The 22,454-nt window shown below is 41.6% G+C and overlaps 1 protein-coding gene across 1 annotated transcript in view; it reads right to left on the minus strand.

The window, feature by feature from the left end:
* LOC138505058 (mucin-2-like) overlaps nucleotides 1-22,454 on the minus strand; it is an 894,965-nt gene that overhangs the window by 326,705 nt on the left and 545,806 nt on the right. Inside the window, exons 25-26 of the mRNA XM_069625383.1 lie at nucleotides 10,326-10,482; nucleotides 5,195-5,323 (exon numbers count right to left, since the gene is read on the minus strand). Coding sequence (XP_069481484.1) covers nucleotides 5,195-5,323; nucleotides 10,326-10,482 — 286 coding nt within the window. The remainder of the gene's footprint in view (nucleotides 1-5,194; nucleotides 5,324-10,325; nucleotides 10,483-22,454) is intronic.

The following is a 22,454-nucleotide window of genomic DNA, read 5'->3' on the forward strand; positions in this document are numbered from 1 at the left end:
ATTTTGTGAGGGGCAGACAAGAAAAATGGGCCATTTGGTAACCAATTGGAATAAAAAAAAATGTTTTCCTCTTAATCTGCAAACAGAAGTGTGACAACAGGCCACAGATACAACTCATGAACTTCCAAGCAGGGTAGGTTGGGAGGGCAATGAGAAATCTGTGGGAGAATAATCCATGGAAAGAACATTACTCGTAAGTAATTACTCCTTCAATTGATTGCATTTTGGCAGCACTTTGAGATGCACAATACTATCCACCGGGAGATGGTCTGTTTCGTAACAGCCTTCCCTAGTCTGGATTGTGAAAATGCAATGAATGGTTGATCATCTTTTTTGAAGGAGCTTGTTCTGGCCAGATTGAAACTCAGCACCCTTTGGAGCATCTCCTCATCTTTAGATGGCTGGGGTGGAGGTAATAACCATAGCAGATCTATACTCTGAGTCAGGTGGAATTCTAACAGCACAGTACAATGTAAAGTCTCAAATGGAGCTGCTGTTAGAAAGATCAGAACCATGTTCAGATCCCAATCAGGCACTACGAAAGACAAAGGAGGAAAATAATTAACAAGTTCCTTAAGGAACTAGGCCACCACTGGAATTATGTAAAACAAACCTTGTCTGGAGTCCTTTTAAACAAAGAAAGGGCCACTAGGTATCCGTTTACCATACCCACTTGTATGCCTAATTTATCTTTGGCCAACAAAAAGTTCATTCCATGGAGGTGGGACATGAATAGGATCCACTCCCTTCGTCTTTCACCATGCCACAAACTTTCTCCACCTGCATGCAAGCAGCGACCTACTGGACAACCTGCACTAAGACAAAAACACCTATAATACCAGCTTTCCCGTGTCCCAGCGCCATCCGGTACAGCTTCTGAAGAAGCCAGAGAGGTGGGCACATGACCATTTCCAGGAGGCCCGGTTACTATGCCCTCCTCACCCAGTCTGGGAAATCAGGTTCAGATAAGCCCTGAAACTCCTCAGTCTCCTGAGAAACATAGGGATGATCTGTAACAGTGGAAAGGCATGGTGGAGGTCGAAGATCCACTACATCAGGAATGTGTCCCTCAATGCCCCCTTGTGGAGAAATTCCCTCAAGCAGAACTGTTTGCATTTCAAGTTGTCCTTCGTCACAAACAGATCCAATGTCAGGATGCCCCAGTAGGTGAAGATTTTCACGACAACCTTCGGGCCTAGTTCCCACATGCGGGAGACTCAGCTCTGCCTGCTCAGAGCATCTGCCAGCTCATTCTCCATCACTGCCAGATGAGCTGCAGAGGCTAAGAAATCATTCACCAGCATCCAGAACCATAGTTTCATGGCCTCCATGTACAGGGGCAGTGGCCCCATGGATCCCTGTTTGTTGAGGTAGTGCATGGGCACTGTGTTGTCCATCTGAACTAGGACATATTTTCCCTGGAGGGAAGGCACAAATACTGAAAGCTTTGAGTCTGACAACCTGCAACTACAGAGACTGATGTGACAAGCTTTCTCCTTCTGACTTGAAGGGTGCCATAATGATCCTCCCAGCCCTTCAGTGACGCTTCGTGACTACCTGCATCTCCGGCCACAGCTCTCAGAATGAATCTCCTGCCAACATGTTTGTCCTGTTGCTCCACCAAGAAGGCCATTAACCACAGACCTTGTCACTTAGAATACACCTGACATCTCACCCCAGCACTGGTTCCTGAGAAGCCACTTCAAAGATCTCATCTGGAGCCTCTCCTGTGGCACTAGAAAAATACAGGATGCCATTAAGCACAACAGACACAGGAAATAAGATGCTGAGAGATTGCTGGAATTCTGGAAAAAGACTGACCATCTTTTCCACTTTGGTGACTCTCCTCAGGAGGAAAAGCCTTCCCTTACCGGGTGTTCGAGATCACTGAGATGAATGGGAGACTCTGTGCTGTTGAGGCCTATGATTTCTGCAAATTCAGGGACAAGCCGAGGTTGTGTAGCAGGGAGCAAGGGTCCCTGAGGTGCCTCGAAACCTGCTCTGGAGATGGACTCTGCATCAGCCAGTTGTCCAAGTATGGGACATTAGCATGGTAAAACCCATGGGTGTGGAGGTCAAGCCAAAAGGGAGCACCTTGAACTGGTAATGGGTGTCCCCAATGATGAACCTCAGGAATTGCCTGGGCTTCCTGAGGATAGGTATGTGGAAATAGGCATCCTGATGGTCCAGTAACACCAGCCAGTTTTGGAGCTGTAGAGCCTAGACAATTGCCCTTAAAGTCATCATCCTGAGCCAGTCCTTCCCCAGGAACTTGTCCAAAGCCCTGTAAACCAGAAAGTATTCAGAATACAGCACAAGCCTTTCTCTGTGGGTGGCACCTCCTCCACTGCTCCCTTTAACAGAAGGGCTTCTAGTTCTTCCCGAAGTTCCCATCCGACTGTCAGGAGTGTGGTGGCAGTCTGTCCAGGGGTCGCTTCATGAATGGTAGGCAGTAGACTAACTTGGCCAATTGCAGGACCCAGGCATCAGAAGTGATCCCCTTCCATTTGCCCAAGAAAATGGAGGCTCTCCTTCCAACCGGAGATGCATGGGAGAGGCCTCAAAGAGGTTTCTGAGATGCAGGTGCCGTTGACGGGACAGCAGGAGTCGTCAGAAACTTCCAGAGGGACTCATGGCTTAAGGGCCAAACAAATGCTCCACATCAAAGATCAGCTCTAGGAGCTTTGCTTGAACATTCAGGGGAAATCTCTGAGCTCCTAAGGTAAGCTGATCTGCGCAGCACAATCGACATGCCCATGGCACGACCCACGCAGTCTGTGGCATCCAAACCAACCTGGAGTCCCTTGCAGGCCATCTCTTTCCCATCATGTACAAAATCCATGAAGCCATCCATAATCTCCCCCACTGGGAAATGGCCAGCTGTGTTCCATAAAATGTGCAAAAGCACAAGAGGCGTTGCTGGTTTTCAGTGCGATGCTCCCCGAGGCAAACACTTTATTCGATAAAGCAGCAAAGTTTGAAGCCTTCCAGGTTACAGTCGCGGCCTGCACCACAAAGCCTTCGGGGCTCAGATGAGCCATCAGGAATGGAAGGTCTCCTCTCGTATACTTTTTTGTTAACTCTGCATCGACCACAGGCCGCGAACACAGGTTTTGCCACAGGTGCATGGCTTTGTCCGCAATGGCAGCGTTTAATGGTAAGGCTCATTCCGCCAGTGATCCTCTGTTGAGGATATTGGTCAAATCCTATTGTATCAATAGCTTTGATGGAGGACTGAGCCCGAGCTCGATGACGACCTTCTCAACCGCCTTGCGGTACTAAGCATTCGGACGCATGTAAGGAGCCTTCTTTTGAAACTCAACATCTTGGGACATGTCTACTCCATTCGCTTCCTGAAGCCCCCCCGCAAGCTCTAGTAAACCTGCTTGGTCCACCATGAAATGGGGCAATGCATCCATGGTTGAGCTCATTAGAGGCTCCATCTCGAAGCTGACCGGGTCGCCCTCCTCATCGAAAATCGACTGCATCGAGTCAAAGAAATCTGTCCCCAATCTGCCACATCTTTTCAATACTGCTGAATAGCCACTGGTTGAGGGGTTTTGTAAGATGAGGGGTGGCGGTATCAGCACTAGAGCAGGGTTCTTAATTGACAGAGCACAAAGGCGTTTGACCTCCCCTGGCTGCCTGAGGCATCAAAGCCGAAGCTATACAAGCTGCAGCCTTCTCAAAGACATACATCATCTGTTTTTTAAATTCTTCCCACTCCTCCCTTCATGCACACTTGGTAGGGTAGGACTTATTCTTTCTATTCGACGAGTGTGAATCGCATCTGTGTCGGGACTTCTTTTTGTGCGAGTATGACGAGAAATAGTGGTGGGAATCGCCTGATGAATGCAATAATTTTTTTTAAAAAGTATGATGCCTTCCTTACCAACGTTTCTCAGGAGTAGGCCCCTTTATGTCATGCTATATGAGTACATCGATTTCGATGGTTGTCTACTGAGTGGCAGTTTTGATGATCATTCCTGTACCGCCTTCGGATTCATGGCCAGACAAGAACCGCATTGCTCTGTATCTTGCCTGACACCAAGACACCACACACAGATAATGTGTGGGTCTTTGAGTGACAACTTGGAGTTGCAGTCCTTGCAGTGCTTGAACCCAGACAGTTTAGGCCATGACATACTGGCGTGGGAAGAATTACGATTGAATCGAAGAATCGAGCTGTGTTCCGAAAAAGTGTGCTGGGCACGCAGAAAAAAGGATCTGTGGTAAGAGGGCGTAGTGCATCCCTCTAGTACGGAAATCAGTGTCACATCCGGAGCCCAGGAGTGGTGCAGCTGAACACGAGGGAGTTGAGAGACATTGTCGAGCCGTACTATGCCCCCTGTCGAAAAGGATTCTGAGCAGCTGACTCTGGATGGACATCTATCAAAATGAGGAATCACTGGGAGAATGCAATCCATTAAAGTTGCCTTCTCAAATCATAGGTTTAATCGAATAGCACTAGTTACAGCCTGAAAACAAATTGAAGTACAGTGGATGAGGCCATCACTACCCACGTGTGGAGCTTGGTACAATGAGCTCAAATGAGAAATCAAATGTGAGGGAACTCATAGGGAGCTATTGTCAACAAACATTTGACCAAACGATGTTTGTGTTTCTTTCACACACTGTATGCACTGCTATCACTTCTCCAACACATCAATGTATTTTTCAACATAGATGATTGCTCCACTGCTACTGTACAACGTGTTGTCATCATACTGTGAATACCTTTGCCATTGTCATGAATGATGTTTCATCGTGTGCTTATGTTACTAAATACTATGTTATTCTCATTGCATGTATATGTAAACTTTCTTAAACAGAAAAAAGCTGCAGTCACCTCACAAGCAACAATATGTAAAGTCTATGAAGGTTATGAATGCTGCTATTGATGTATACTCTTAGTCCTAATAAAGTATTTCCATCATACGAAGTCCACCACACTAAAAATGGAACCTACTTTACAAGGCACATTTTAAATATTAGGCAGTTCAGATCCATGGTATAGTTTAAATGCCTGTTTTCAATAACACAAGGATACTGAATATTCTCATAATAATTTTGCTTGACTATTTATATGTAACTTTCTAAATGATGAGGGACGATCTTCGGAATGCATTTAACATCCAACAAACGTATCCATCTTTGCGCTAAGATTTTGGGAAAAATAGGACATTTCTCTTACCTTCTAAGCCACGTAAGTCATGAAGGCAAAGACCGCTGGGGTTCCTGCAAGTCTTTGTGCAGCGGGAGCCGCAGGGATCATAATGCCATCGACAAAATTCGTCTTGGTTGTAGTATTCACAGAATACAGCTAATTGGAGACAGCAAAGGAAATTAAGTTATTAAATGGGTTCAGAAAGATCCATATACTCTCACTTACTATCTGTTCTTTTTTTGACGCACCTAGACATAGCCAGTTTCCAAATGCCTATCCAATTCAGTAATCAGAATTGCTCCCTTGCTCGTGGCTTCTACAATGACACTTTGGTATCGACATTCTAAAGAATCACACCACTGACTGCAGATAAAGTGACAATGTTTCTGTACTTATAGTAAACGTTTGGTAGAAAATAAGGCCCACTAAACACATCTTGTTTGGTTATTTCAATTCTTGACAAAAGACTGTACAATTTATGCAGGAGTGGTGTTAGTAAATATTAATATTGGTATCACAGGTTCTGCTGGTGGCAGCCAAACCTGAACACCCCCTGAGTGAGCAGAGAAGAGTAAAGCTAGCCGATACTCCAAGACCAGTCCTGATTGAAACTAGCAGCAATCAAGCCATGAAACTAAAGAACATTGCCCAGTAGTCTGACTCTGGTGACTGATGGTCCGGAGTCTCGTTTAGGTACCTGAGATCAGTAGATGTTCAGCCCAGGTGTGAAAGACCCAGAAGGAAAACTAAGCATTTCCAAGCTCCTATGAGAATGGAGAGCTTGTGCTTTTGAAATAAGTTCCTCTTTGAGATATTTTTGGATGCCTTTAATCAACACACTCTGCTCATCTTTTCCTGGGGATCTCTAGACATTTCCAGTTGCCTTTCCATCTGCCTTTATTTTAGGTCCATTTGAGTTGTTTTTGACATTTGTTGTCAAGAATTTCTTATGGAATATTTCATTATCATGCCCCATATAAGGGTTTCATTATATATTGCCATAGCTATTGCAGCTAGTAAATCCTGGGTTTGTCGCCTGACTAAGTATAAGGTAGTATGTGTGTGTGTGTGTGTGGCCCACACATGACTGATCTTGCAGGAGTGTTCTGTTCATTGCATGTCTTGAAGCAATGTGAAATCTGAACTGCACCTTGGTTTCTTGCCACAGCTACATACGGTTCTATAGTCATTCATCCCCATTTATTTTTCATGAAGTTTTTTGCTGAAATATTTTAGCCGGAAAAACGAATTGAATGTTTTATTTTTTATTTGGGGGATTACCCTCTAAGACCCTCTCCCCTCTTATTTATTCCATATCCTCCCACCCGCCTTACACCTTTATATGCCCTTACCTTGTTTTTTTGGGGAAAATGTTTCAGGAAAAAACTCCTAAAAAAAAACGGGCGATGAATGAACATGGTACTCTACATATTTTGCAGAGGATTTATCCTTCATAAAGTCTACACCTGTATTCCAATCACTCTTATAATGTGTATGCCCCCTCTTGAAAGTTAGCTCAAGTAAAAATGATCTAACTATATGGGGGTCATCATTGTTCAGCTTTTATACTGATCCTATCATGAATGCAATTGTTCTGTTTTTTTCTTTCTTTTAAATAGGCAAAAACGAAAAAGACTCACTGAAATCAAGGAGACTATAAAGAGCTTCTAAAGGTTTTTACTACCTTCTTAGAAACAAAATTACTTCTTCAAAAAGTAATTTGTGTGGTGCCTCTTGTAGATTTAAGGATGATTTACCATAGGATTTTCTAAAGCGAATATGAGCGGCTTGCAGACAGCAAGAGAGAGACTACAGGGTATCTGATTAACTAGCGAACTGGTGTAGTCATGGCCTATATATATATATCACACGTTGATGATTGGTTTGCTTGCACCTAGATGAATTCCTTTCCTATGGCTTCTTACCAGAGGCCATATTAGATACCACACCTGTTACCTTTTTTTGCTTCCCTTCATGTCATTTGTCTCTGTGGTGTTCTCGCCATGCTGTATTATTCCAGGATATCTTTAGAGCCATCCTATTCGAAATGTGTGTTCAGTGAAGCACTTTATGACAACCTTTTAACACTATATCCTGGTTTATGTTTAGGCCTACCTTTGCAACTGTTCTGCTTGCATTCTTGTCTGAGTTAGACATGACTCGAAGACTTTACAAAAAAAACTCTGAAACAGATTATCAGGTCCATTCCAAGCAACATTGAGGAACACCACCAAGATCTGATACCAAAGATGCCTACTCCTGAATTATTTTGTATGGTCCCAAATGTCCACAAACCAGAAAGTCCAGGCCACCTGATCATCTCTGGAGTCAATACATTAACAGATCCAGATGAACATATATTGAATCCATCCTAAAACCTCTGCTGATGGACACAGCTTTATGCAGGACACAAAACACATCCTCAGGAAGATTCAAGAGGTAGAATGTGCACCACCAGATGCACTCCTAGCAAATTTGGATGCCAACTCAATTTATTTCAAGATTTCACATGAAGATGAAAAAGGGGCATGGCAGAGATTCTATCAAAAAAGCAAAAACCTCGATAGACACCCCAATCAGGCCATCACAGATCTCACAAAATGTATACTTACACACAACAATTTCTGCTTTAATGGAAGACACTTCCTACAAAGGATTGTAACTTCCATGGAAACAAACATGGCCACTCAGGATGGTAACGTTTTCATGGCAGACATTGAACAAGAGTTCTCACAACAACAACCACAGTCACCACTAGCATACCTCTAATAAAATGATAAGATCGCCTTTATTTGGACAAAAGTGAACATTCTCTAAAACAATTAAACCAATCACTAAATGGCTTGCACCACTGCATTAGGTTCACCATGGAATATTCCAGGAAGAGCACACACTTGCTGGATATAACTATCTCTTTTCTAACGACTAACCACCTAGAAACAGCTTAATAAAAAAAAAAACACAAACGGGAACAAATGCGTACACAGGGCAAGATTCCATCCATTCCATGCATAGTGGTCTGTTATCTACAGCCAGGTCTTCCAGTACAAATGAATATGCTCCATCAGAAAGACAAGTGACAATCAACCTTGCCATACATTGTTCTTTCAAAAGTGTCACTCAGCCAGACGAATGGGAATTTGATTGTACATTGGAAATACCCAGGGACAACTTGCTACAATACAATGGAAACACACAACAAATGCTCTCCGCTGTTACTTATCATCCAGTACTAACACAATTGAATAGTATTGTTAAGGACCTAGAACCAATCTTTAGCCGGGATGATGAGCTAATAGACATGTTCAAAGAAAGTCTCTTAAGTGCATGCAACCAAGAAACCTATCAAGTGTCCGACCAGAAGTGCATTGCCACTAGATCAAGAACAAAGAAAACCAGTTGCATACCCGTGCAATGTTAGAAGATGCAAAACATGCCAATACAGCTGCACCAAATCTGCCAGAACAAACCCATAGAGCCAAAAAAATACAGATACAAGGGAAGTACAACTGCAGATTGTCCAATGTTGTGCACCTCATCCAAATGACATTGACAACAGAAATGTTGGTGTCTAAGCTCAAATGGTTGGAACCCACTATGTAAAATGAGCCACTCTGAGATAAAAGTATGTGATAATTTCTTTTAACCTACTGGGGCGCACTTTAAGATTGTCGGTCCCTAAGATCAAGAGCATATCACATTCAACAGTGTATCTGAATAGGATTTGCTTCCTTAAAGTGCATCTTTCGGCATCTTTTGAAAGGTAAATGCTCTCCATGGATACGGTTTTGTGTGTTACTCTGCTACAAGTTTTATATTTCTTCAGATAAGGCAACCACTTGAGGCCTGTATTCCATGCATGGCATTCCTTCAAGCAATTAAGTTTAAATAGTGAATTCTCCTTTGTTTTCGCTATCGGGGTTAGGCTGTTCAATGTGTGTTTCTTTGCTACTCATTTCCCACTGTATCATCTTATGAAGAAGTCTGTGAGACTTCACTATCTTTTGCATTGTTGCACCACTGCATAATGCTTACAGTTAGTCTAATAAAGGGTATCAAAACCTGGATTGTGTGTGATCAGATTTTCGATAAGAGTAAAATGAATGTAAAGCTCTAAACCCCCTGTAGTTTGCAGTGTATGATACTTTCTTTTGGAGCTTTTTACTGTTTGACATGTAACTATTAGTCATCACAGTACCATGAATCCACTTATTGTGAGCAAGCCTGTTAAATAGCTGCAGACCCTGTACTTTACAGTGAGCGTATCCGATGCTGATTTAAGGATGTTTATCAGTTCTCTTGCTATTGTTTGAATTCTGTTAATCTTACATCGTTTCTTGTGGTTAGTTATCTTTTTTCTCATTTAGTGTACAGTGGCTCTCTTAGTAAAGACAAGTTGCATAAAATTAGCAGCTGTGGCATTGATTTGATCACATGTAACTTTGGGCCTCGTTACGAGTTTGGTGGTAATTCGGCTGTAAATCCACCAAATTACTGCCAAACGCGATTACCGTTACCGACACATGGACCCACAGATTTACAGCAGGATTACAAGTGGTGGTATAGTGGTGTTCATCCTCATTTTCAGAATCCATAGGACTCCCTGGAGATTTCTGCAGAATTGCTGCCAGCAGCAATTCCACTGGTGGTTATTCTGCCAATTCTGCCGATTTGTGGCAGTAAAGTGAAGGATTTACCTCAGCTTTATGCTGGAGATAAATTCTCCACTTTACCACTAAACGTGAAGTACAGTGGTCTGCTAAGGCAGCAGCAAACAAATTACTGCTGCATTACCGCCGTTGTTACCCGTACTGCTGTACTTGTAATGAGACCCTTTATCTTTTTATAGTGTTTCCAACATTCTTAATAACAGCAAGCCACTGATCCACACTTCAGCTGGGTGCTATGCTTTCACGACTGGATGCTGGTACGGATAGCTCTGTCACACCTTGTGATTATGGGCGCCAGTATCCCTCCATAGCGGAAGCCCCCCTTAACGGGATAGTGGCTTGATTTTCTAATTTCTGTTTGCTACGCATTACTCTTGTGCTCATCATTTAACACATATCTCTCACACACACACACACACACACACACCTCTTCAACTAGTCTGCTTCTGGCTGTCACCTCACACCTCAAACATCCCAGTTATACTCACGGCATATATCCGGTTTACGCCACTCAATACATATGCAGGCTTCATTGCAGGCCTGGGCATAGGCAGCTACTGCACTGCAAAAGCAATCACATTCCCCACCAACACTGCAGGCACAGGAGTCACTCAGACAGGCTTCGTAGTATGGAGTTGGATCCACCTGTTGGAAAAATTGATAATAGTTATGAGTCGTTGCTAACACAGCAACACTAATGGAAGCTCCTCTGAGCTGTATGGAAAGCCTTTTGAAACGTCAAGGTAAAGTCTGAAAACTCATTTGTTTTTGGATATGAAACTAACCATACAACTATAACAGGATGAGCACATAGACGGACAGAACTGGTTCCTATACAAACATAAAGAAATAAGCTATTTGATACCTATTGCTTCTTCTTGGTATGATGGAACACTAAAAACAAATTCACTTAAAAGTCTCCACCTCAAGTAGTTCTTTTACTTACTAATGCATTCCATGCATGAGGTTAGTGAACTACAAGTCAATAACTTAATTAAAAGTATGAAAAGGTTGGTCAATTTAATAACTTAGAACAGCATCCTCTTTTAAGGAGCAGCACATTGTGACACATATTGCATCAAGGGGTGCATTAAGTATCCTAGCCTGATTCTAGTCCTAACAAGACACCAATTCCCAGGAAAAAAGGTGGTAAAATCGATTTCCGAACATTTATAGCCCGCCATGGTAAAAGAAAAGATGGGAATTGGCTTCTCCTTCACTTAAACATTTCCTGCACTAGTGATTTAGCTGAGTCAAACATTTCCAAATGCTCTCTACTTTTAATGAGGCGAGATGCTGAAACGCCTCCCCAGACTGTGAGAAGGTAACTCCAGAATGGATTATTCGGGTGTAATTGTACAAGAAGCTACAAGAAGAACTCTCATTTTGAGCTGCTCTTTCCTTTATTACTGCCCATTTCTTAAATATTCTCTTAAAATGCAACCAACAAACTTATCACTATAGGCCAGTTTATAATGCATGAACTAGATAACAGCATACTTGTTAACCCAACCTCAAAAGGCCAGTTTTAAAACTTGCATGAATGTATTTGGCAAGGCATGTTGCATCTTGAATGTATACATTAAAAAGGTCTGCATGTTAGTAATGTCTACTTGTCAACACTGAGTTCCTGATGAAAAACCTGCGCCACTAGGGCATTTCTTGAGACCCCAAAAAAACCTACTATATTGGACTTTCTAATCATTCCGATGAGTTATTTGGGGAGGGGGACTACTTTTCAGGTCTTTACATTAATTCAGACATTATTTAAATTGTATAGGACTTTGTATTGAGGGCCACTTAGTAGCCTATGTAACTTGCTCAAATCATCGTAAATCAGCTTGCTTGTCTTGGCATGCTGATCTATTTTTGCAAACCTATGGCCCCATTTTCATTTGTCGTTAAATTGTGTCCAAAGGTTCATATATAATGCATGCTAGTCTGCAATCACTATATAAACACATTAAAACAATTGCATTACTACAGGCTAGTTGCGACATCATTATTAACCTGTAATAAAGACAATTACATCACTACAGACCTGTAATCATTTATTACACCTCGGTCATGATGTCATAATAACTGCTGCTTAATCCAGCACAGAGAATAATTCTAGCGGTCACAGCAGCACCAAATTAAAGCCATGACACCTTTAAACATTCTACAGACATTAACTGATAAGGAACTGTCTCTGGTATAATGTTTATTGTATGGATGGCTGTGAGTTCAGCAGATGAGATCAAGCATCTGAATGGTAATGCTTTTTTTAAAGCACAGCACAAGCACTTTTTTAGATGCAATTCTTTAAACTGCTTTACGAGCTGCAAATGTGTTTTATTTTTAAATCCAAACATATTCTTCATTAATTATATGCATCAGCAACTGGAAGATCACTTACATTACATTACATTATGCAAGAGTTCTCTGACCTTATAAAAGAACTCGGCCGTGGGCCTCATTCCTCTATTTGGTCGCGAAACTCTTTGCTGATTTACAATATGCTTGTAACGTATGGTAGGGGGATCTTCATGCCATATATTCTGCTACCATGTCAAGGGCAATGCCTTCTAAGGAGCTCCTAATACGTTTCCCAAAACTCATCCTTTTCACCTCTGAGTGGTTAAACCATAAAGGGAGATACACACTCCAGACATTAAGGGATCTTATTTGTGCAATCTACATGTGAAGAATAGCACCATTAGTGTAACTAAGGCAAATGAGGTAGCTTTATGCAGTTTAGGGATAACATTGCTCAAATTGTATTTATTGTGTTTTGGTTTAAAAATAGACCTTTCACACGTATTATATACATCCATAACAATGTCTTACATATAGCAATTTACAATTAAAGCAGTACAAAATGATCCACATCATACAGCATTAAATGCCATCAAATTCAAAGTCATAAAAGTATAATATCTCCACAGATAAAATCAATCAAAAAAGGCAAATACGTACATCAGTCTTTTTACCACTCCAAAACATGAACACCCTAATAGTGAAGATTTCTCTGAGAAACAACATTACCAAAAAAGATACAGATCTAAAGGATAGGTGTCAGTGTAATACCCACCCCAAAAAAGGTACGAGTGTTGACAAGAGTCGGGCAGTTCGTTACCAAATGTCTCACGGTTTCCCTTTTTGACTCTTCTTTACAAAAGGGACAAGAGGCGCGCATGGACCGACCTATTGTGAAAATATCACATTTTGCCAGTTAAACAATGATCTTAAGATTGCGTCAGGGAATTTTTCTAAATGGCCAGGCAGAAAAGCACACTTTTTGTGTTGACTGGCCAGGTCTTGATGTAATGTTTATCTTGTTAGGGCATAGCAGTTTATAATCTAGTCCGGATCCCACAATCATTGTTTTACTAAATCCCATGATTCAGTCAGGTCCACGAGGAGACCCATCTCATAAAATAGTCACATCTTTTTTCCACTAAATGCACCTTCACATCACAAAACAGGGACTATGGAGGTGGTGATACTCCAGTAAAAATGACGCATTCCACTCCACTCTACACTGCAGGGACAAAATACCTAACTCAAACCTGATCACCAGTAGAGGAACACAATTTGGTAAACGCAGCACATTGTGCCACATTCTTGCCTCATAATAATTCAGAGTCCCATTATAATGATATGGGACTCTGATCCATAGTTTCATGACCATACATTAATTTCAGAACTGCTTAATTTTACAATATTTGATCACTGGTATAATTAAAAACCTCCCATATTTGTTAATTATATTTTAAAATTTTGGGATAAAATAATCAACCTTCAGCATTAACGGTGCTTTTATCATATCCTTATTACCTCTACTACAAATTATCATGCGTGACCGTTTAATGCTGTTAACATCCTCTGCAGGCCAATCTGTGTGTGCTCCTTTAGAAGGATATCATCAGCCTCATGCTAGCCATTTCAGTTAGCCATCCTAGACAAGGAGACCCAACGGAATACTAATTACTGGCTTCACTCAAATCTGATATATAGATATTGAATACGCAGGGGCCAATGCGCACCCCTGTCTAAGACCTTTAATAATGGAGATCTTATTTGATAGATTCCCTTCTAGATCCAGTTGTACATGGGTGCACATGTCTGTTTGTAAATAGACCAAACTACTGAGTAACCACTGGGGAAGTCCCCAATTAGACAATTTATGCCACAACTTCTCACGATTTACCAAATCAAAGGTATTGTAAAAATCAATAAATCCTAAAACGAAGTTCAATGAGTTTGGTCTGATAAACCAAACCTGTAATATATTCACTTTTGTCACATTTATTGTGGTACTTACTTTTTGATATCTGTTTAGACAACTTTTCTTAATAGCCCAAACTTTACATTCTTTTAAAAGCAATGCTACAATAATCCTGCTATCGACATCTAATCGTTTCCCCTTTTTATAAAAAGGGACTACACATGAGAGCTTGCACGACTTCAGGATTTTCCATAGTAAAATAATGACGGAGAACAATATAAAAAAAATTGAAGCCGACAAAGTTGGGTCCTCCTTCATGGTCTAATTGGATAAACGATTTAGCCCTGTAGCACGTGATTTACTTGCATTCTTAATTAGTACTATGATATCTTCATTGTCAAGGTTTAGTGCCCAATTACCTTGGAAAACGGGGAACATGTCTTTACCTTTTTTAGACCATCCCAAGTATACGTTTGGGAGGTGCTTACTCCATACTTCATGTGAGATGGGATTTATCTGCATTTCTATCTGATTTTGACCCAGTTTGTTAATAAGTGACCATACATTCCTTTTGTTTATAGCCATAACGGACAGCATTAACTCTGCATCCTTTTGTTGCATTACGTGCCTATGCTAGCTAATCCAGTTATTGCATTTGTGTTTACTACACTTGGACACCTTATACTTAACCAGGTCATCATCCACACTGGATTTGATCTGTCTCAATTCTCTCCTACGTTCTCTTTTCCTAATTAGGATCCTTTCATCAAAAGTGTGAACATTACAATTCCGTCCATGCATTGTTTTCACTTGAATATAAGCCAACTTTTCTTTCATAATGAATGGTGAAAAGATCTGATTTTTCTCAGCCTCATTAACCCTCATGAATTCATCACCTAGGAGATTATTAAACTCACAGACATTATTCATTGTCCATGAGATACAACTGCCGGCAGGATTAACAATTAATGAATCTGCTTTACCATTTGGGGCTCTCGGGCTCCCCACGGGGAGCCCGAGAGCCCCAAATGGGAAAGCAGATTCAGGCAGAAACAACGCAGTTGTTTTCCGCAATGCCGCGTTGTTTCTGCCTGAATCTGCTTTACCATTTGGGGCTCTCGGGCTCCCCAGGAGCCCGAGAGCCCCAAATGGTAAAGCAGATTCAGGCAGAAACAACGCGGTTGTGTTGGAAAACGCTGCAGTTTTTCTTTCCGAGTTTCTCAGGCTCCTCCGAGCGACCGCAAACATAAATACAACGTTTTTAAAGCTGCGGTTTTATTTCTAAGTTTTCCGGGCTCCTCCAGCCTGGAAAACTTAGAAAAAAACCGCAGCTAGTGCTTATTTTTTAAAAAAAAGTAAATAGCACTTACCGAGATTCAGCTGCAGCTTTCCTGCTCTGGTCTCCGGTCCCCGTCCTCCGCCTACAGCAGTAATGAAGGGAAAGCCACCCAGCGGTAGCCTTTGTGTACTACAGCTGGCTGGCTTTTCTATCATTAGTGCCGCAAAAGCAAAAGCCAGCACAGGAGGGCCTCCATTTCACAAAATGGATGCGCCCATGTGCTTGCTTTTGCGAATTTTGAGCTTGAATAGCTCAAAATTTTAAATAGGAAGTTTTAAAACAGAGAATGCTAGTATTTTTTTTTATGTTGCCTATCTATTTTTTAAATACATTTTTTTACTAGAACATCCCTTTAATGGGGACTAACACTGCTACCACTGCTTGTAACCCAGCAGTAATACCGCCAGTCCAAGTGGCAGTAACAGTAATTCCATTTGGTGATATCTCTCCAGATTCACCATAGAGATACCACCAAACTTGTAACAAGGCCCATTGACTGACAAGCCATTATTACATTATTACACCACCCACACATTATTTATACAAGTAATAGTGGGTTTCTACCCTCCTTTAAAATCGATGTTTTTGTTTTCCCAATATAAGGGCGAGAGAGACTGTCACTGCTCATGCTCCAAAAAGAGTGGAATATGTATCCCAAAGTCCTGAAACCAGAGGTTTCAGGAAGTAACATCTCCCTGATGACCATGGAGGGCATTTCTAAAGACACCAAGTCCCCTTTTTCCTCTTCAAGAAACTCCACTTATGCTATAGCCTATGAAATGATAAGTCTTAGGGGCTGATAATGTGTGATCTGGTCCAGTAACAATGCGGAAAGAATGCCGGTATGACCGGCTCCGATATTGTTACCCGACCAGCTCACTTCAAGTCTGCCGGTAGGGGCAGTGAACTACTGGTAGGCCCGACCTGCAGGAGTTCAGGCCCCTCAAGGCAGAGAAATCACTGAATTACTGGCACCATTACCGGTGCCTGTAATAACACAGTAACCTCGGGATGTTGGGTGCCGGTAGCGATAAGGTGAGTCTGCCGCTAACCCGCCGGTAGCACTGGCAGCTTACCGGCATACTCGCAATGATGGCCTTAGTCTAGGAATATCATAAAATAATGCAAGGATATTTGACCTATTAATCAAGGGCTTCTTATGATGTGGTAATATATATTCAACAGTCAGTCTAGGTGCAGAAAGCTTTGTATTGCATCAAACCTGTTTTAGAGCTCTGTTGATTTATCAATCCAACTTGGCTTTTGACGCAGATTTTGGAATTATCTGGAAAAAAGAGTTGTGTTTTCTTTAATGTTACCACTCCCTCTTTCATTAAGTTTTCCAGGAACTGAATCTTTGTGGATTGTGCCAATGAAGCTGGCACATGTGTTTGCCTGAGCTCCCTGAAGGAGAAGATTTCTTTTTCATGTGGTACATTTGTGGGCTCTGCCTTCTCAATGGTACTAAGGGCCCTTTCATCCATGACCACAGAGTTGACTCCGCTACTTCGGGACTTCGGCTTCATCGACCGATATCCATCATTTTGAAATCATTCAGCAAATCCTTCTTATCAACTGCCGAGACTACAAGCCCTCTCCAGGCCCTCTCTGAGGCATCTTGACCCTTTTTTTTTTCTCTTTCCTCTTCAACTTAGAGGATTTCATCTGAGGTTTCATAATATTTACACTTGGCCTACCCCTGGATACATAGAATGTGGGAGTTCTCAAAAACGTTCTTGAAGATTTTCTGTTGGGTTTCACTTTTTTTATTAGTTCATTTCTTTGATAACCTGCACAGTCAAATTGGACACTCGGGTTGGAGCCGATATTATGTCATTGAGATTGTGTTGGTCCCCTACTGTTTGTCCACCTTGTCACTCTTCCTCAGCTAAACCCATTCTTATGATTTGACGAACACATTCTTCACCTTAAGCATTGTCCTGCATATAGGGTGGTTTCTTGAGGTATCTACGCCATCCCTCACTTACTCACAACCTGTTTGCTGATTTTCTGGGGTCCACAGATATTTTCCAGACAAAAGCAGATCTAATCTTGTCTGTATGCTTATAAGACAGTGAATGTTGTTTTACCTTTACTCTAATGTTGTTGTATAAGTTTATAATTCGGGTTGGGACTAAATTAAGGCACAGATGGGAGCAGGACCTAAGTTTGTAATATTGCCTGGTGCCATGCCACCCATCGAACTTGGTCTTGAATCAGCTGTTCATGGAGATAAATAATTGTCCAGCACCGAGTCTCCCAAACGTTCTTTGTGTATTAGAAGGTGAGAAATTAGATTCACTGGTAGCTACAAGGTCACTCTCCATCAACCCTGCGGGTTCTATACTTGTATTATTCAAGTCATATACTGGCTCCAGCTGACCATCATTAATAAGAACCACTACTATGTCACAAGGCATTTCCTTTAACCCATCAATGCTCTTTAGAGGCAAAGTGCACATATTTGATGTACCATCGATGAACTTTGTAAAAAATATCCTACATCGCATGGCCACATTTCTAACATTGTTCCCAAATTTTATAGATCTTAAATACAAGTAACAAGAGGTGAGAAAGCAAGAACCTATCTTTGTTTTAAACTGTCGCCAGTGTAATACTTTTTTGATTGGTCATGGTAACGCCAAGATGGGTACTTACTCACTCAGGTTAAAAGAATGTTTGGTAGTCAAACTTAACAAACCACTTAGGTTGCCTGTTGAGTCTTGGCCCACTCACTCACCTAAACACTGCCTCAAAATCAAAGAATAATGCTACAAATGATCTGAATTTCCTACCACTGCTGATTGGCTACTAAGGTCAAGGTCATACAATTGATAGTCATAGATTACATTTTCACAACCTAGTTTGATTAAAGAGGATCACTGCTTCTATAGTGACAAAACTCCCTTATTTCTCAAGGAGAACATTTGAGAAAATCTTGCTAACTGAATCTGACAGGGAAAGTAACCTTTCATTCTTTGGGATGAGCTTTCTGTTTATGTGACTTGCAACCAGAATGCTACTCCCAAGAGTTTAGGAGCCCCAATAGTTGCATACCTATTCCAAAAAGGGGGCTAAACCTGGGATTACCACTCTGCAAAATGCTTACCAAAACCTAACATTAGTACCCCATGCACCCATGATGTATGTAAGTTCTTAAGTGTATGCACACTATTCTCTAGGCAATGTTAAAAGTCCTTTTCAAAGTTAGAAACAAATGGACCCCATTTCATTACTATAAAAAGGTTCCATCCACTGTTCTATACAGTTCTCCAACATGCCCTAACAAAGACTACTCAGGTATCATTAACGATTCTTGCTAATCTTATGATTCCCCTCTGTTGTGACTAAATACCAGATGCTTTTCACATCTTTTTTCTTGATGACTTCCTTTGTAGCAGACTATTAATTCCTTTGATTTATTTTGGGATTGAAGATATTTGAACACACTATTTAAATTGGTGTATTTCCTTAGCAATTGAGAACCCCATGACCTTTAGTTCCACCTGAAATTAAACTGGTCGGGAGCGTACTATATAAACAAATCACCCCTTGTACAGGGACTGGGGAGAATAGCTGGGATGATAGCGCACGGGCAATGCAGTTGCTTTTGGTGCAGGCCAATGCCATGCACCATGGATTTGATCTCTCGTCCAGTGCTTAGAAGCTAGAGGAGTTTGTCATGATGCACTATATAAATGAACCACAATAATGATATGTGAGTGCACAAATACAGTTTTCCGGAGCAAAACGGCTGGCTGTTTCATTGATGGTTACTGGGTGGTCCTGTGGCACGTGTGCCTTTGCCGAAATGACTTTTTCTATATATCCCTCAGGCGTATGGAGTAGTAAAGGTAAAGTTAAATTGTGTACGGAATTTCAGAAAGAAATGTGTTCATGACTTTTGAAACCAATTTAATAATGTTTCATGAACCGCAACAATATTTTAGAAAAAATATGTTTAAATGACGTTTTGAGCAGGTTTTAACAAGGGGTTTTTCCTATAGGGAAATTTAAAGAAAAAGCCAGCCCAAAATTCATAATTGGCTGCTTCGTTTTTCAAGATTTTTTGCATGGTGGACAGATGTTTAGGAGGCTATCCTTGTTACAGTGGACAGGGAGTAACTTCTGGGGTTTAGCCAAACCAATCAAGGTAGCATGGAGAGAGGCCATGGCTAAATCCCAAGAGAGGTGAGTGGGATCCGGGGTCCACAAAAAGTCCACACAGTGAGAACCAAGTATTACACTTAGACCATTAGTTATAAACATATTATATTTATTTTATGCCCAGAAACCACACTATGAAAAATGACTAATGTCAGGTAGTTCTATCACACAATACTAAACACAATAATCAATTCACTCCCCCCCAACACCTGAAAAGGAAGGCAAGTAATTAGAGTAGGGATGTTATGGTGAAATTGCACTAATAAAAACCTATGTAATTCAGTGAAAACACATTGTTAAAGGGACGTTATGGTTACAAGTAAAACCGAAAAAACGTCAGAAATTCGCCAGTTATGGTAAGCTAAGCTACTATAAGTCACGCCACCACCTTGCACTGCTAACACTAACACCCAGGACATCGAAGATGTAATCAATAATGTCATTTATGACATCACTGATGACATCACATATATGGGCCACTTGTTTTTGTTCACTCACAGTCAGAATATTAAAATTCAAAAGGTGCTATATATCTAGACGTTAACCTTGTTGTATATTCTTAAAATACTTTCGTTAGGGCTTAGTATGAGCTCATGGTGCACATGCACGGGGCAATAAGCAGGCCTCAAACACACAATTTATTTGTATACATGAAGATGAACTTTAGTGTTATTGACATTTTCTGGTGATGTTGTTTCTTTCTTCCTTACTTCACTTTCCCTGTATGTGACTCTGATTTATATGCATTGTGGGTCTTCATATGTATTGTTTGACTAACACAAGTGTGTAGTAAGTCTTGCAATGTTACTCATTTATTCCCTGCTCAACATTACTCAAAACTCTGCTGCGGTAGTAGCATTCATTACTTTACTATTGAAAATTACAAGATTAAAAATATAGTACTTCTATGGTGCATGCTGCAGCAATTACCTATGTGTATGTGTGATTATGTTCCTGTATTAACAACAACACTCTAATATAATATTTTGTTTAGATGAGTACGGAAGGCTCACACCAGAAAAAATAAAACCCACTACAGAAAAAAGAACAAGAGATTCTCGGAAGGATAACACGTTTTAATGATACAAAAAATAGGTGTGCCAGCAAAGGACTCTGCTTCTCAGGAATGTTCTGGGCAAAAAGGGTGCATGCAAGAGCTTGAAAAGGGGCACAGCGTCATCAGTATACAGTTAAAACCAGTGTGACTGGTTGGTGCAACCCTATCCATGGTCAGCCTACTCCATAGTGGATGCCCGGCCATTGGCCCCAGCCTTGTCAACCTGTCTTCATTCACGTGGGGTCAGCTGGGCTCCTCGTGTCCAGCGAACCAAGGTCAAAAATACAATTAAATGTCTAACAGTGCAACAGTGCTACTCTTTACTACACAGGGCACCTGGCATGATCATGCACTGGTACAGGGGGAGGCTCGAGGTCAATGTGACCCGCACACATTTCACCCATCTCAGTTGCGTCGTCCTGCGCCCAGGGCTTCCACCCTCTCTTTTGAACTATAATTTATAACTCCCTGCACCTAGCATTACAAATCATGCGATTGTAAAGTACAGATAGGATGACCATTTTTTCAGATCTTTTGTGGTTGTCTGGTTTATGGTCAGTGGGTCTGGGGTCAGCTGGTGTCTTGGAATTTAGGGGTCTTAGGAATTGGACAGTTGTAGGGGCTATAACTTGTAGTTGGCTGGGTGGGGGTCAGAGGACTGCTCTGGCCTGGTTGTGATAACATGTACAGCAAGGCAGCTAGCATTGTCTCATGGCCTTGCAGGATACATTGTTTCTCGGGATAAAATGTATTGGCAACAGTTGTAGAACAAAGGAGGGTTTCTGTGGAAATTAACATCAAGGTCTCTCTCTCATCAGCGTTGAGAGAGAGGGGTCCATTCAGGCACTTGTTCTGCCCCTTCATCCTCGTCACCCTCAGACTCATCGAATGTACTCCACCCATCAGCATTGTCACATCCTAGGCTGTCCACCCCTTCACTTCCTTCCCCCTCTTTTTCTTCATTTTTGTTTTTATGGGCGTATTATCTATCTAGTATAGGAAATCTCCTGTTTTCCATTCATCTGGTGCCTGCTCTATCTGTCTGTCAGTTTTCACTTCATTTTGCACTATTTGCAGTCTATTAAATTCTGCTCTTGCTTATGCTAATGCCACCTCTAAATCCCTCTTATTGACATTGGCATGTGCCGGGGCATTCAGAGGGGATACATATGGGGGTGGTGGGGCTGTCTCTGCTGTGGATACATATGTTGGGTTAGTATAGCCCACTGCAGGGTGGGCTGTTAGTGGGTATATCCCTCTGTGCTCTAGCGCTGCCCCCCCCCTCTCTTCCTGGGGAATCGCCTTTGCTACCATCCTGTCCATCCTCTCTCTTACACTATTCCATGTCTTTGAACATTTTCCAAAGATCTAGTATTTCCTTCCCCTTTTGTAATTGTTTCCCCTTACATTTAGCTGCTAGGAATATGGACATATGCTCTAGCATGCCCTTATTATGGGAGCCCTGCTCTGGCCATGATTGTGGCATCCTCCCCACCTCTTGTTTCTGTCACCCACTGCTTATGGTATTTCTCAAGTCTGTCTTGATACAACGGTAGGGCCTTACACATATACTCTATATGGGTTTCTCCTTCCATGATAATGGTGGTCGCGCCCCTTGCTGTCCTTATGCCGTGCTAGCGCTCTGTGCACACTGTTACTGTTCGTTAAAAAAACAGTTAACGTTTATCCTCTCCATCCCATCAAAAAATCAAAAAGATACTGTTCCTCTAACTCCCTTTTTTTCTTCCCACTCTCCCGCTCATGCACTCCACACACTCAAATGATACAGCTAATTACACAGTGCTCCTCCTTGGGCCTTCTTCCTACACAATAAAAACACAAAC

Source organism: Ambystoma mexicanum, chromosome 11 (assembly GCF_040938575.1).
Source record: "Ambystoma mexicanum isolate Mex_15411 chromosome 11, UKY_AmexF1_1, whole genome shotgun sequence".
Taxonomy (NCBI): domain Eukaryota; kingdom Metazoa; phylum Chordata; class Amphibia; order Caudata; family Ambystomatidae; genus Ambystoma; species Ambystoma mexicanum.